This window comes from Strigops habroptila, chromosome 9 (genome assembly GCF_004027225.2).
Source record: "Strigops habroptila isolate Jane chromosome 9, bStrHab1.2.pri, whole genome shotgun sequence".
NCBI lineage: Eukaryota > Metazoa > Chordata > Aves > Psittaciformes > Psittacidae > Strigops > Strigops habroptila.
The window spans coordinates 41,254,555-41,270,426 of record NC_044285.2 but is presented as its reverse complement, the minus strand read 5'-3'; the positions used below and the strand labels follow the sequence as shown (position 1 = coordinate 41,270,426).

Genomic DNA, 15,872 nt, shown 5'->3' with positions numbered 1-15,872 from the left:
TACACCTTTTTATCCTAGAGGACAAGAGCTGGCTTAAAAGATGTACGAGTATTTTGTACTGTCCTACAAAAGCTGGGGTGGGGTTTTTTTAAGCATATAAGCAAAATCAAAGAACTTGTACACAGCAGGAAAGCTCTGTACATAGATAACAGTAGGGAAAAAACTGAATATGAAACAGTCTGGGCACTGACTTTTTCCCAAACACTCAGATACTACTAAAGGAGCATTCAGTAATTTTCTCTAAGGAAAACTCTGGCCTTTTGCAATCCTTGCACCTCTGTTGTGCTCACTGAAGGCTGGGTAAAGCTTTTTCAGTTTCTTTAGCTTTACAGGTCAGGACATTTAGAAGAGAATGAAAAACAGGGACAAAAGTACTACCACTGCTTAAAAAGAAACTTCATAAAGGAACACTAACCCCCATGTGTATGGAGTGCTCACTGTGGATTTGAAATTAAATGCTCCGCAGTGAGAATTCTTCAGTTTTCTTCTGCAAGCATCCACAGCTCTGGCAGAGCAGTATCCAGAGCAACGAGAAGCATGAGAGAAGAATGCAGAGTTGAGTGAGCACATGGAGACCAGGCTGAGTTCGAAGTAAGACTGAGTTCCTCTTCTTTTCCAGGTAAGGTCAGGAGTCTGCTAGACTTTCTGATGAACCTTGTTGCTTGTTGTGGCTTCACTTTTGCCCCCTCAGCTGCTGACAGCCCAGACTGCTGATAGAATGAAGAGCGAAATTCGCTGGGTTAGACATGGGCTAAGCTAAGCCTGGCACTGGAAACCATAAACATACTGCAACATAATGTTGTGAGTTGCTCAGACTAGTTCGTCCCTGTGATAACTAACACCATTGCATGGTGCTGCACCAGGCTGCAGTTGGATGGTAGCTCGGGGATCTCTGTAGCATGCTCTGCTGCACCATCTAGATGTGACTAAGTGCTTTTGTAAGTGATTGCCTTGGGAAAGGAAACAGCTTTCAAGGGATAGCTAAAAATTTAACAACTCCTTGTTTCCAGAGTTGTCCTAACCTAACCAGCATGAAAAATTTGGCATGCTCTCAACCCAAAGGCCAGTGTTTAAATACTACAGACATTACCACTGATAAAGGGTCATGCAATAATTATGATGGGCCATGAAGCTGAATAAGGTACAAAGGAAAACCTTCATTATTAATAAAGAACTACATCTTCTTATTAAAAATGAGGACAGATTGAAGAGCGAAGGCTGATGCTTTCTCAGGAGAGTCATGGAATGAAAAAGTAGCAAGACAAAGGTCTTCCTCCACACAAGGAGCACTCTGAAGCTCTCAGAGAGTCCTTTACAGATGAGATCAGAAAAGAATATCAGCGTGACTCATTTGGTCTAAACGTCCTACTTCAGATAAGTGCCAGATACTGTCTCCATAGTGAGTATTTAGCCTGAGATAAGAGCTAAATAACAAAAAGCATAGATAAAAGATTTGCCTCGAAGACTACACAGGTAAGGTGGAAGATAAAGAGTTCTCTTTAGGTTGCCATGACCTGCTCAGTGGTGAGGCCAGCTCCAGCTTGAGAATTAAAATCTATTGTCTTGAAATGAAAGTGCTACAACTGCTCCTAAGGCCATTATATACTTAAACTTCTCTGATGCTCCAGAGTGCAACTTTGGCTAACGATTACACAGCTCACAATTACAGCTGCACCTTTGAACTTCTGCATCAGGAAAACCCAGTTCAACAAACCCCTTCATTTCCAGTTTGTTACTTGTGGCCATGGGAGGTGACAGATAAAATACTGTGAGGAATCTTAGTGACTCTTCCGGTGTATCTATTACCTGCAGACTTGGGAACACGTGCTTGATGACTCTGTGAGGACAGTCACCCAGAAAGACAGGTCTGTATAATGGGTAAGGATTGCTCCATCAGTGCCAGACACCATCTGAATTCAAATTCTGTAAGCTGCTGGCCTGGGAAGAGCAGTGGCATTGTGAAGTTTGAAACCATTCTTCAATCAGAAAGTGGGTGCCTGGGCTCCCTTTGTTCCTTATATTTTATCTCCATTTCTCCAGCCACATTAAAGATTGGAGCCTGACAAACAAAGGTGCACACGCTATTTCCTGCGCTGATGTGTGTGCATACACAGTGAGAAGGATCTTCCAGCTGTAATCCTTATTTCAGGCCATGTTCAGCTGACAGCAAAAACCACAGACCTTTGAAAAGGTCTATTTTTCAGGTAGGTAGGAATAACCTGGGAGGTGTATTAGTTAAAAGGAATTAGCAAAGCAAATCAATAGGATGCAGGAATGACAGCTATGTATAACACGCTGATCTCCAAGCCTCTCAGGAGCTAAGTAAAGCCCTAAGGAAAGCTCTCGCATTGTGTCCTGTGAGGTGGCAGATACATGGGTATCCAGGAACAAAAGAGATTTGTAAGCCATTGGAAATGCTACATTTGGTGACTTGCAAACCTTAAATGCCTTCCTCAATATACACTTTGTAATCATTGTAGTACCTGCTGATAGAAATGTTTGATCAATAATTAGATGCCTCCTGCTCAGGAATTTAAACAGTGAACCACCACCTTATTCTTTAAATCTTGTCCAGCACCTTAAAAAGTGGTGGTTTTGATAAAGAGGTGAGAAAAGAAGGTGTTTGGTGCCAAAGCAGGGGTTCAAGACCTGAGCATGTGATGGGAGGTTAGAGGAGGGAGGGCTGAAGGCAGCCAGCAGTTGTGTTAGCATAGGCTGCCACAGAGCCACTGCTCAAGAGAAAAACTAAAACCCCAGATTCTAAGTTTTAGGCCATGGAAAAGTGCTGAATTCCCAACTCTGCTCTGTTCCCACATGATAAGAAATGACACAACCTAGTATCTTCCAAAGATAATAGTTAGGGACCTAGTACTCAGCTGATACAGCAGACAGTGTTATTGTTACTAATGTTGATGAGATCTCAAATAGGTTTGAGAATCAAGTTCTTCCCTTCCCTCTTTATAATGAGAAATAGCACATTTCCCTGCTTCACAGGAGTGCTACGATATATGCATGTTCAATCATGAATCACTGTGGCAATAAAGACCATATGAACTCCTCTGGGAATAAAAAAAGAAGAAATCAAGTTAAACTCTATGAGGGGGTTCTGATCTCATTTGCAAACAAGTAAATATTGAGTAAATCTTGGATTTTGGTGGAATTACTCTGGATTTGCACTGGCTGAGTCTGAACCCGAGCCAGGCCCAGGCTGTGTTCAGGTAAGCTCATTAAATACATCCCAACCCCTTTGACTCTGCTGGGAGCACTCGCATGTTTAAAGTTAATCGTGTTCTTAAAGGCTTTGGAGGATCAGGGCAAGAGGGCTCAGCCACTTACAGGACTGAGCTATTCTGATTTATGTACTAAGCATCCGAAGAAAATAAGAGTGCAGTTGTCACCACTGCCTCTCAATGCCCTGAAATACAAGGTTATCATTTAATCACTCAAGTCAAAGTTGGTTTCTCTTTGGGGGGAAAAGCCATTATAACAGTGGCAGTTTCATACCTTTGGCTTTTGTGGTCTGTGTCACTCTCTTTAGATCATCCTTCCCTACAGATATGGTCCTATAGCTGCAGCAACTCCATGTGTATCCAGACAAACAGGATCTAGAGCTTATTTTCACCTAGTAGTGGGCAAGGCTCAGGCATTGCTCATTGATGCTTCTTGCCAGTGCCAGGACTCAGGAGTAAGGCAAGCTGAAAGCTTCATGTTCACCACGTAGAATCATGGAATGGTTTGGGTTGGAAGGGACCTTAAAGATCATCCAGTTCCAATCCCTCTGCCATGAGGAGGGGTCCACTATGCCAGGTTACTCAAAGCTCCATCCCATGAAGACCCAAGAGGTGCAGGCAAAAGCAAAGTGAAGAACAAGGTTTTTCTGAGGGAAAGGGTGATGATGAGAGCACTGAGGGCAGCAGGGCCCAACACCAGGCCATAGCAGGCTGCCTGTCCTACCTCTTCCCTCTTTGGGATGAACTGCTCCAGGCCAGACAGCTTAGCTGCAGCAGGAAAGGGTTAAATACTCCTGTTGGAAAGAGCCTTGGCAAATAGGATACCAAGTCTTCACTTTTCACCTTCACTGAAAGCAGAAGACATGATGAAAACCACCATGGGAGATCATGAAATGTAATTAACTCAGTATCAAGGCACCATGACCCTAATGAAGTCTTTAAATAGGATCATGTAAGTTAGTAGGAGCCCCTATAAACCAGTGAGTCCCTTTCAGGCTGCTGTTGGTCTAGATTAAATTTGAGGTTGCATTCACCCACAGCACAGATGCTGAACCTCCTCACTGGTGTCTCACAGCCAAGTGTGCTGCGTCTGAACATCTCAGACACAACTGGCACAGGCAGCTGTACCTGTTTCCCACAGCTCATTTCTATTATTCCCTCTCTGGAATGCAAAGTCTTTTTCAGTTCTGAACAATACGTAAACTTTAAAAGCCTCTCACAGTTCTCCATGATTTCAAATACAGGTTCTCCTCCCCCTTCTTCTTTCCTTTTCTCCTCTAAAATGCAGAAATACACATGAATTAACATAATTGAGGGAGCCGGGCTAATAGGAGTGATTTGGTCTAGAAGAAAAGTATATAATTAGAGTGCCAAGTAACAGTACTATCAATGGTGACACGACACTTGGAGCACCAAAGGGACGTTCAGTGTGACAACATAAAGGCTCTGACTTTCTGCAGGTGACAAAGCAACCTGTGCACATGGAGTAAGTGGAAGAACCAGCCTCCCACCTCCTGTGCTTAAATGTCCTACCTTTTCCTCGCCCCCAGGGCTGGCTCTGCCACTCATCTCATTGCTGGGGCTGAAGATAACAAGCCATTGTCAAGGGCAACCACAAAGCTGCTTGTTTCATATTAGCAGCCTTAACATTTTCTATCTAATCAGATTTCCTGTTGGTTGAGGAAAGCTGCCATCCCTCATTACCAGCTGCTACCCCAGATTTCCCTCTCCCCATCCCCAATACATATTTTGCCATACTTGTCTTCTTTTTCTGTGTAAAAATGTTATGTATGCCTGGAGGGAGACTAAATGTTACCCCCCAAAAATATAGAAGAAATTAAATAAGATCTCAGATGAAAACAGAACTGTGGGCAAGAGGCCAAGACTCCTGATTACGTGGCTGTGACTAACCAATGGGTGTTTTGCTCTCATTATATTTCCTCCTCTGGATGTAATAATACGACTCAAATTAGTTTTCCAGGAGCAGACTCCTCTTTATGTAACCATGTTTTATCCAGATACCAGCAGCTTATGTTTAAACTATTTAAGAGAACAGATAGCTGCAAAATGTACTTCAGCTGGCCCTTCTCCTGCTAGCAGTGTATTCCTGGCTTGAGGGAAGCTACAAAACCACCCTGTGTTTTGTTGCTGCTTGGATGTAATTGTAAACAATGCACAATGCCCACAGGAGCCAGTGTCCAGGTAAGGATGTCAGCTCTGCTTGTTTTATTGCATTGGAGAGATCCACAGCATTGTAAACTGCAGGATGGCTTTGACAAAACAAAGCTGGAATGATGCAGAATAAAGCAGCAGTTCACCTTTTAACTTAGGCCATAGTTTCCAACAGCATTAGGAAAGGCAGCATCCTGTCTGAACCGCAATCACCCTGCTGGCGCTTGGACCCAAATGGAAATTTCCACATTTTGGGAATCATAGAATGGTTTGGGTTGGAAAGGACCTTAAAGCTCATCTGGTTCCAACCCCCTGCCATGGGCAAGGACACTAGACCAGGTTGCTCAAGATAATATTGTGATTTCCTGCTGTTCTCCTCCTTCCTTCCACATCTACCACTTAAAAAGAGACTGTCCTTGCTACAGGTACTTGACCAAGGGCCTTCTATGTGTCCTCCAGGTTGCTATCAAGTATACTGGCTCTGGACCTATTCTACAAAGGTGTATATGAGGCATATGGGTGCTGTGAAAAGTGCTTGCATTGGAAGGAGGCAGGTAGGGTGCCATGAAATGACCAAGAATCCAAGACAGGTTAATTTAGGAAGCACAGATTTAATTTTCTCTTTCCTTCTCTTGTTTTTAGAAATGGGCCTGAGATATGAGAAATGTTGGGCTACCTGGTTCAGATACCAGAATGAGGTGGTATTTAAGTCTTTCAGCAGATAGTAGAACATTCCCCGAACACCCTTACACAAAGCCAGGAAAATCTTTTACCTGGTATCATCACACATGCCTAGGAGGTTCAAATCCTGAAGTGATAATTGTGGCTCCCCAAGCATTAACCCTGTATGAAAGTGGTTACAAAGTGCAGAGAAGAAATCCATCATCTAAATGAAATAGGCAAAGAGCTGCAAAGTTAGAAACGTGCAGGATTTACTGTGTGTTCCCATGCCATTACTCAGCAGATGAAAAAGTACATTTTTATACTCTCTGCAGTCTTTCAAGTCTGCAAGTTTCCATAAAAATTCCATTAGGACATTTTACTCAGCAGCTTTCCTAAATGCTTCTTAGTCACCATACTTTACCTTCAAAAATGTGTAAATTATGCTATAGTAACATGTTTAAACATTTATGTCCACCCAGCCTCACAGCACAATTGAGCTGTTAGCTGCTGGGTTCCCACTAGAAGGTATTCAGGTAGGGTTTATTTCAGCCACTCCATTAGTTTTAAGGGACTATTTTAGTGGTTGCACTGAAAACAACCAGATCATTTCACACTCGGAATTTCTCAAGCTTCATGGCAACAAACCACTGAGGATGACACACGTCAGTCATTCAGTGGGTCTAACACCATTGCCAGGCAATTCACAGATTCTGAAGAAAAAGACCAGTGCAACCCAGACAATTTATACTGCAACAGAGACTAAAAGGACTCCTAAACATGTATTTCCCCTTTCATGCCAGAGACAGCATTTTTCACAGAAACACATATAGAAATTCCACAGCAATAAAAATGGATACCCCTATGAATTCCCATCAACTAGGTTGGTTGTAGGACAACTCAATATAGCCATAGCTTCTTGTGCCCTGTCTAGGGATGCAAAATTCCTGGAGGAGAGAAGGAGGAGTGAAAAAATGAAGGTGAAGAGACATTCATCCTTGTATACTGCAGTAAAAGATGAAAAGCTTTCCTCTTAGAACTAAACATTTGCAGCAAGAATGATTAACAATACCATATGCCATGGAGGAAGGAGTAACACAGCTGTTACTGGAGACAGACAGTATGTAGATTTATGGAGAATCTAAGAAGAGCAACTGTTGGCTTCCAGGCGACAATACAGCAGAACTGATGCTCCCCAGGTCTTCACTTACAGCCTGCACCTTGTGAGCTTCTCCCAGCAGATCCTGAATTCCTCAACATTGGACCAAACCATTGCCCCAGGAGATAAAAGGCCCAGCATACCTCCGTTTCCCTTGTTCCCCTTGGACATGCCATTAGTGTGTAAAGTGTTGATTCATTCACTGAAATCAATCAGACCTAGCTAAGAGCTGAGTTCCCAGCAGGAATCCAGCTCCCAGTATAAGTTCCACTGAAGTAACCATCAGCTTCTGCTGGAGTTACACATGACCAGAAGGAAACATTGAAATAGAGCATGTGAGTCAATGACGTCAAGTTTAGGGCCCTTCTTTTTATGGCTCACATGGAATCTTTCATTTCACTGGATATCACTTGCCCGAGGATGCTGAGTACCTCTTGTAGCTCAGCTGCCATCATCCTCCTAGAAGAGCTTGACATGAACAGTTCTGGGCTCTTCATTTACTCATAAACAACACAAACCCTGACAGACGATAGGAAATTCATTACATTTGCTAATCCAGAAGAGTGCTATGGGATTCACCTTTCCTTCATGTTTATTGAGTTCAGAATTATAAAATCATAACTCCTATGAAGTCAGCCCCAGAACTGAGAATTACACTTCGTGTTTTCAAAACCCAATTGTAATATTCAGTTATAACATCACTGAAACAAAAACCTTCTCCCCACACCTTACACCAGTGTTTGTGTCAGACTTAGTATTTCTGGTGAGACGAGAAAGAAATGCTATTTTAATAAAAGAGTTTTATTTTAAAAGGCACAGATTGCCCAGAAGTGCAAAGAACATTCATGCAAAATCCAGGGTATGTAACAGGAGAAAGTAATTGACTAAAATATTTTGGGCTAATAATGACAGCTCAGCAACTGATGCCCATCATTACAGAGAGAATAACACAAGTGATTTGTGAGGAAGGATTCCAACCTTCTCACTTTGCCATTCCTGCAGACTCAATTGTGGCAGCATCCAGCCCTGAATATTTCATCTTCAAATACATCTACCAGCAGTAGCATTATTTGTCTTGGCAGATGCTGGAGCTTGTGCAAAAAATAGCAGGTTTACCATGTGCAATATGAGGCAGTAGAATAAAACACATGTGGAACAACAAGAGAAAATATTAAAATATATAATTTCAAATAGCTTCATCTTACACAAGTTAGAGATACCTCATTAGTATTTTCATATTGGCAAACACAGCATTAGAAAAGACCATACCTTTGCTTTATCTGAAAAGGAAAACATTCTACTTATTGTTTTGTGCTCTGCATGCATTTCACTTTCCAAAATGCAACCAGGCGTGCATTACATACAAACTCCATCCTGTTTCGCTGAAGTACAGCTGCCATGAGCATTCGCTAGCGCTATGCAGAAGCCTTATGGAGTGAAAGGTGTTGGGGACAAGCTGAATCTGAGCCTAAGTGCCATGTTTGCAGCAGAGTGCAGCTTCAGAAATGTTACTGGAAAGAACCAACTAGGAATTGATGCTGTTTCAGTAGCAAGCAACTTTTGGCAGCCAAAAAAAGGGCAGTGTGTAATGATGAGAGCTGAAACAAACAGACTTTCTTTAAGTAAAAGCAGCGTCACTTCACTTCTTGTCTAAAATGATACCGTACACGGCTTATACTAGTGTGTCCCATGATAGCTGAATCAGACACTAACAGGCAAGCAAAGGGGGACATGGAGTGCATCACGCTTCCTGCATCAGTTGCGCTACACTGACACAGGCTGGAAAACACACAGCACACTCTAGGGACATACATGGAAAACTCAAAATCATAAAAACAAACAGAACATGGATCCATAGTGCCACAAACCTTCCGGCTCTGTGTTCTCTTTGAGGTGCACTTGCTTCAGTGGGCAGCAGAAGATTTCGTGACACTTAGCACGAAAAGGGGACTCTTTTTTCTTTAATTCCGCAGATTGGATCAATTCTTGCTGTAACATAATGTACTCCTGTGTGCCAGGGGGAGCGTCATCCATAACTGTGGTCACCACATAACAAAATGAACTCAAGTTAGAGCTTGAGGAAAGCAATCTAGAGAGTCAAATCAACTACATAATGTCAGGGTAGGGGAAAGAAAGGAGGGGAAGAAATGTTTATAGGAAGGCAAATAAAATTTCAAGTACATAGTATCTTAGTCATGGTGGCAGAAGGGTGAGGGAAACATTTACTTTTATAAACAATGCTTCTCATAAACAACAACACTTTATATTCTTTCATGCAGGTTTATTTAAGAGTAGAATAATACCCTGCTCCAAAAAGCAACAAAGTTCTCTCCTATGTCTTTGTTTTATTCTCATATAGCACCTATATCTATTCTGCATGCAGATTAAGTTAAAAAAAGACAAACAGAGCATGCTTTTATTGCCTAGCCATAGGCAATCTCCACGTTAACATCAGGGAGTAATCATTCCACATCTGCAGGTAACACAACATCAGTGTATCTATTCCCCAAAGTAAAACAAACATGCCTTTATCAGGATATATAATTACACATAGCTCCTTAGAGCCAGGATGATAATCCAATGACATTTGACTTGATCATCATTTTCAATGGATAGAAGAATAGACGTACAATGAGAAAGGACATTAATCCTTTTGATGGCTTTCTTGTAAAACACCGAGTCATTTTTTAAGGTTGATCTTAGGAATCAATACTGCCATTAATAATATAAATGCTATACAGTCTGAAATGTTTTCTGAATGGGGTCAGGCTATTAAACAGTGAACAGATAAAATATATAGCATACAGAAAGCTCCAGCTACCTCAAAGTATTACTTTACCAGAAAGAATTGAAACACTTCTCCACTATCTAAAGAATGAAGCGTTAATAACAGAGATAGTGAGATCCCTCAGCTTACAGCTCTAAGGCACAGATCGTCTCTCAAGAACAAAAATCAAACTCTCTTCCAAAAGACAGTCTCTAACCACTGCTAGTTATTTATAGTGTGATGCAGAGATATAAAACCACAGCCAAAACCAAGCTGAGAGCCTCCAACTCAATGGCAAAAAAACCCAATAGAACAATACTAATTTAAAAAGATATTCCAAGGATTAGGAAAGTAAAACTCCAACAATCAGGAAAGTAACTATTGACAGGCTAGTCTAAAACTACAGATGCACTAGCAATGTGTAAGTTTATATGGTTCTAGAAGTGCTGGTTGTTAATTCAAACAATTTCACTGTTTCCCAGACAACTGCTAATGTGTAACAGTTATAAAAACCAGTCAGATTTAACCATGGATCCCCCCAAACAAATACCATCTTTCTGCATTTTCATGCACTTGATTCTTTCTTTCCTATCAAGAATGATACTAGTAAGAGTCGTATCTAGGTAATAAGTAATTCCAGTTGATAGTCTCTATTTTCACAGTGGGCAGCTGCCTTCTTTCAGGACCTCATTAATCTGCAGGAGACACTTTGCACTTCAGCTGTTGTTGCTTCATTACATGCAGCGTCAGTAACACACACTAATAACCCATATAAAGTGACATTAAAAGGGGTGTATGAGCTAATAGGAAAGCACAAGTGGTTCAAAAAAGAGCAGCAAGTCAACGGACACGAGGTCGGGATTGCCATAATTGCTCCCTTAACAATACTAGTTTTACTTGGGCTTGTTTGAACGGTATGTATGTGTTCACGAAACATACTGACAGTCCCTCCTGAGAAGTCCTGTTCAACTGTGGGAACTCAGAGAATTACCCACAAGGTTCAATGCCACTTTAGTGTTAAACAAAGCAGAAATCAGGCTAGCAGCTGCTAAGCAGGGTCTGCAGAGGAGAAAGAGCTACTGGTGGTTACCCAAAGGCATGGCATAAGGACCTGTTCCTCTAGCCACCAGAGCTGTTTGGCACTGGGCTATGACTTCTCAGCTTCTCTAAGCTCAGAGGGCTCATGCAACATCTGCAAACCAACCCCACAGACTGATTAATTCATCAATATAGTTGCTTGATATCATTAAGTAGGGCCACCCCTATCTCAGGCAAGCTTACTAAGACAGGCGGAGAAGATATAAGTGGCCCTTTACCAGTCACCTTCACCCAGCTTTAGTTAAACATGAATAAGCCACAGAGAATGTCACCTTTAATAAGTGAAGAACATGCTGAAATCAGCAAAATCACATTGGGTTACTAGAATCCAGGTCAGCAAGTGTAAACGAGTCTTAGTTTTGAGGGTATTCATAGCACCAACACCTGGAGCAAACCCTGGCAACCACAGCTCTAATAAAGCCTTAATGCTGGAATGATGTATGGATAATCTAATCAATGTCAGTGTTCTGAAGGGAACAGCTAAAACCTTTTCTTAACATGATGAATGGCCTCAAGCCAGGCTGAAAATTTATTACTAAGCTAGGAACAGCCCCTGACCCCAATGCCTCCTTTTCCCTGCTATGATGACAACCAGACACCCTCATGAAGCCACTGAAATCACAGCTACAGGACCTCAGTTATTGGTCCAAGAACAACTCACAGGGAAGTTTCCACAACATAGAATCTAATGTAAAAGATTTTAAAAATCTGATTATGTCCATTTTTGATGACCAAAAATAATCAGTGCGCAACCATGGAAAGATCATTATTAAACAACTTTGAACAAGCATTTTGAAAAAAGGAGAAATATTAGGTATCAGCTATGATTTTGCTAATGGGATAAAAACCACACTGTGAAAGAATCACACATACACAAGAGTAGGAGAGAAACAGTAAATTTTAGGGAATTAACAAAAATCCAAAGCATTATTTACAAACTGTGCCATGTGGAGCACAGGACACTGTATTCCACTGTTCCCTCCATTACAGGCTCTGCTAATCACAGGACCTAGGAGGTGCTTACACTCCGCTGTGCAATGCACGGATACACAAAGTAGCTTTAAATCAGTTAGTTTGGGTAGTAATCACAAGGCAGCACTAAGCTCAACAAGGGCAGCAGAGGACCTGTGAGAAGTCTGGCAGATGCACAGCTTCACACCATCATGTGGATGCTGTTCTCAAGGGCAATTAGAAGAAACCACCATTGAGGCACATCTACATTTCCTTGTCCACTTTCCTGAAGGCAGATGTGTAGTCATCCTAACAGCTTCCAATATCCAGCTATGCCTCTGTTGCTGTACTTCAGCAGCTGCTCACCCTAATGTACTCCTCATCCTCATAGGATCCCTGTGGCCCACATTTCCACCTTCCCATGAGTAAATCAGGGACAAGACTTCGCATGTGACGGACACAGGCCATTAAGATACTAGTAAAGAACTTGTATATTCTCAGTTGGAAGAGGATAAATAAATACTTCATAGTTTACAAATATAATAAAATCTTTTTTCTCCCCCCACCCTCCCCTCATAATTTTATGAAGACCAAAACCACACAACTGTGTATACGTGAGAGGAATTCGCTTAGCAGTTAGCATAAAATAGCTGCAGAAACTATTGTTTCCTACATCAAAACATTCAACTTGCTAAATATCACCCTGCAGCATATTTCTAAGTTCTTTAAAAATAATAATAATAATAATTACATTAATAAAAACTTACTGCTAACAAGCCAATAGGAAAAAGTTCCGTCTAGCTATAAGCCTTACTGAGAGAGAGGGAAGTGATCTTCAGGATGACTGCCGGCACCAGGATGTTTTTCAAGATCAATTCAAACATGTTTATATAAACATTCTGCTGGTTTGTGTCTTTCTTTTATGTCCAACTGCATTTCAGTCCCATCTAGAATTGCCAGAAACCATAACATCAACCCTGTCCATAGGCCTTGGCTCGGGTTCCAACTGAATAATCTTTGATACAATTCAGAGTTTAATAAAGCTGTAAGGAAGCATCTCCCCTCCACCCCCCCTAAGCTTTTACATGGAGAGGCTTCAGCTCTGCTAGCTAAAGGCTGTAGCAACCATAGGGTAAATATGTATTAATATCCAGACAAAAGAATCCTCATGATCTTGTTGGACTGTTGTTCTTGTATGCGTGACACCACTTAACCCCAAAACTTTATACTTCCATGGATCCATTCCCTCCTTGAATGACCTGTTGGGTTATTACCTGAAACACGAATTTCCATCTGCCTCCTTCAGTCCCCTTGTTTTCTTAATCTGGATAGAATTACTCTGCTCAAAATAACTCTTGTTACATCTGGAAGCTGCTGCTGGACGGGGTCTGTAAGGGATGACAGCCTGCCAGTGCCACAGCAGCACAACTCACTCCTCTTACTGGGAAGCAGCGTCTGGTCTTTTGTTCTCAAACCAATACTTTGAATTTCCTCTATGGCAACTCCTTCTCTGTACTTATTTTTGAACTGATATTAAAAGGACAGTTTTATGGCATGCATGAATAGAACATAAATTTTGAGTGGGCAACAGTTGCTCTAAGAGCTCAGACACCGCCAGTTTTGCAGAAGTTAATTTCTTGCCATTTACTACTTGAACTAATGATTTTTCAAGCTGCTGATCTAAATTAGATTGCAGTTGGTTATTAGGAGTTGAAGCTTTTGGGATTCAGCAGTACATGGTCTAAGAGCTCTTTTCTGTGTCGGGTGGAAGAGGAAAAATAAACTCCTATTTACAGCATAAATGTCACACGACTATTTAAAATTCACCATTGATGTCCAAATACTAATCCTTAGGGTAAAGCCAACAACCCAGCTTCTGCTGTGATTGCCATGTAAGGCAGAGATTTCCAAACACTTATATAGGTGGCAGCAGCATTCACCCAGCCCCGGAGGAAGGTTCCCCATCCCACATCATATCTAGGTTTGTGTTTGTTGTGTCAGTTTTAATTACCCCCAGCAGCAGCCACAGCTAACCGCACTAGCTTGAATCTCATCCAAACAGCCCCAAACTGCTGCAGTCACAGCAGAGGCTGCAGCAGAAGCACCCCCAAAGATTTCTGCCAAACCCTAAGCCTACCTGGGGTCTCACTCCTAGATGGAAATAAAGCAGTGAACAGATATGCCCTCTGCCAAAGGAGATGGAACACCACAGCCCTGCTCCCAGGGCTTGGTCAAGCACATCCAAACCGGCTCAGCAAGTGCAACACCTTCCTCCTGAATTAAGCAGGAAGAAACTCCACTTAAATCTGTTCCAGTTCATCCACAGGGAGATTTCTCCTCTCCAAGGCAGCTTTCCTCCCTGCTTTAGATGGATCTTTGGTAGTTATTGCCCAGTCCCTTCCTGTACACTCAATATAATCCTTACTAGAGAACCAGCAACAATGTGAGCCCAAATGGTCCATTTAAAACCTGCTTTAGGCAAGACATTTCATTGTGAATTAATTCTTCGGGTTTGCACAACCCTGCCTTTCACCGGTGATTTTAGACAAAGCATTTCACGGGTGATTTTAGACACCCGTAGATTAGATTTTAGTGGTTTTATTTTCTGATTTGAAGGTACTTTACGTTGTGATATATTTTCACTTTTAAAACAAGCAGCTCTTGCCTTGCAATCAGGCTTGGAAGCCTGCAGCCCTTCTGAACACATTTCTTTCCATATATGTAGTGATTTATAAATTTTCTGATGTGCTGAAAATACGCTCTCTTTGGATCAACCACACAGAATAATTTTTTCAGATCTTCCAAAAATATTTGCACAGAACACTCCCTCTTGACCTAAAAGAGTAATTGGATTAACTGCTAACAGTAATAGGCTGTTATCCTCTAAAAAGACTAGCCAAGATAAGGCTGCATTTAAATCCTTGTGCATAATGAAGACAATGACATCCAACATCAAAAATTTGTTGATAAATTCTACTCAGAATGCATCTCCTCTTTCCCCTGCGGAAAGGGCACTAACATTCCCGCACACAGCCTTATTTCCTAGCTATTTTGGGCACCCATCTACCACCAAACAGCCTTTGATTAACTCTAATCTGGTCACTACTCAATGATGCCGCTGCCTATGAATATGATTTTACTGCGCTCACGTGCAATGAAGGGAACAGAAAGCCCAACACGCAGAGCAGACCCACTTCTTAGGGAATGCTGCTTTCTCCCTGGAGCCCGTTCACTGGGTGAAAAACTGGCTGGATGGCCGGGCCCAAAGAGTGGTGGTGAATGGAGTTATATCCAGTTGGCTGCTGGTCACAGGTAGTGTTCCCCAGGGCTCAATACTGGGGCCAGTTCTGTTTAATATCTTTATCAATTATCTGGATAAGGTAAGTTTGCAGACACCAAGTTGGGTGGGAGTGTTGATCTGCTAGAGGATAGGAAGGCTCTGCAGAGGGATCTGGGCAGGCTGGATAGATGGGTTGTGGCCAGAGGGATGAGGTTCAACAAGGCAAAGTGCTGGGTCCTGCACTTGGGTCACAACAACCCCATGGAATGCTCCAGGCTCAGGGAAGAGTGGCTGGAAAGCTGCTCATGGAAAAGGACCTGGAGGGTGCCAAGTGACGGAGCTGAACATGAGCAGTTTGTGCCGAGGCAGCCAACAAGCCACCAGCATCCTGGCCTGGCTCAGCACCAGTGTGGCAGCAGGACCAGGGCAGTGACTGTCCCCCTGTGCTGGGCACTGGTGAGGCTGCACCTCGAATCCTGTGTCAGTTCTGGGCCCCTCACTGCAAGAGAGACATTGAGGTGCTGGAGCGGGGCCAGAGAAGGGCACCGGAGCTGG

At 42.3% G+C, this 15,872-nt stretch overlaps 1 protein-coding gene across 6 annotated transcripts in view; it reads right to left on the bottom strand.

Annotated features, from left to right (window-relative positions):
* Positions 1 to 15,872, bottom strand: part of FGF13 (fibroblast growth factor 13) — a 252,064-nt gene that overhangs the window by 104,293 nt on the left and 131,899 nt on the right. For 3 of the 6 annotated variants that reach the window (XM_030497629.1, XM_030497626.1, XM_030497627.1), the window contains exon 2: positions 9,090 to 9,257. The exons of the other annotated variants lie outside the window; for them this stretch is intronic. In XM_030497629.1, coding sequence (XP_030353489.1) covers positions 9,090 to 9,255 — 166 coding nt within the window. In that variant the 5' untranslated portion in view covers positions 9,256 to 9,257. The remainder of the gene's footprint in view (positions 1 to 9,089; positions 9,258 to 15,872) is intronic. 6 annotated transcript variants of the gene reach the window in all.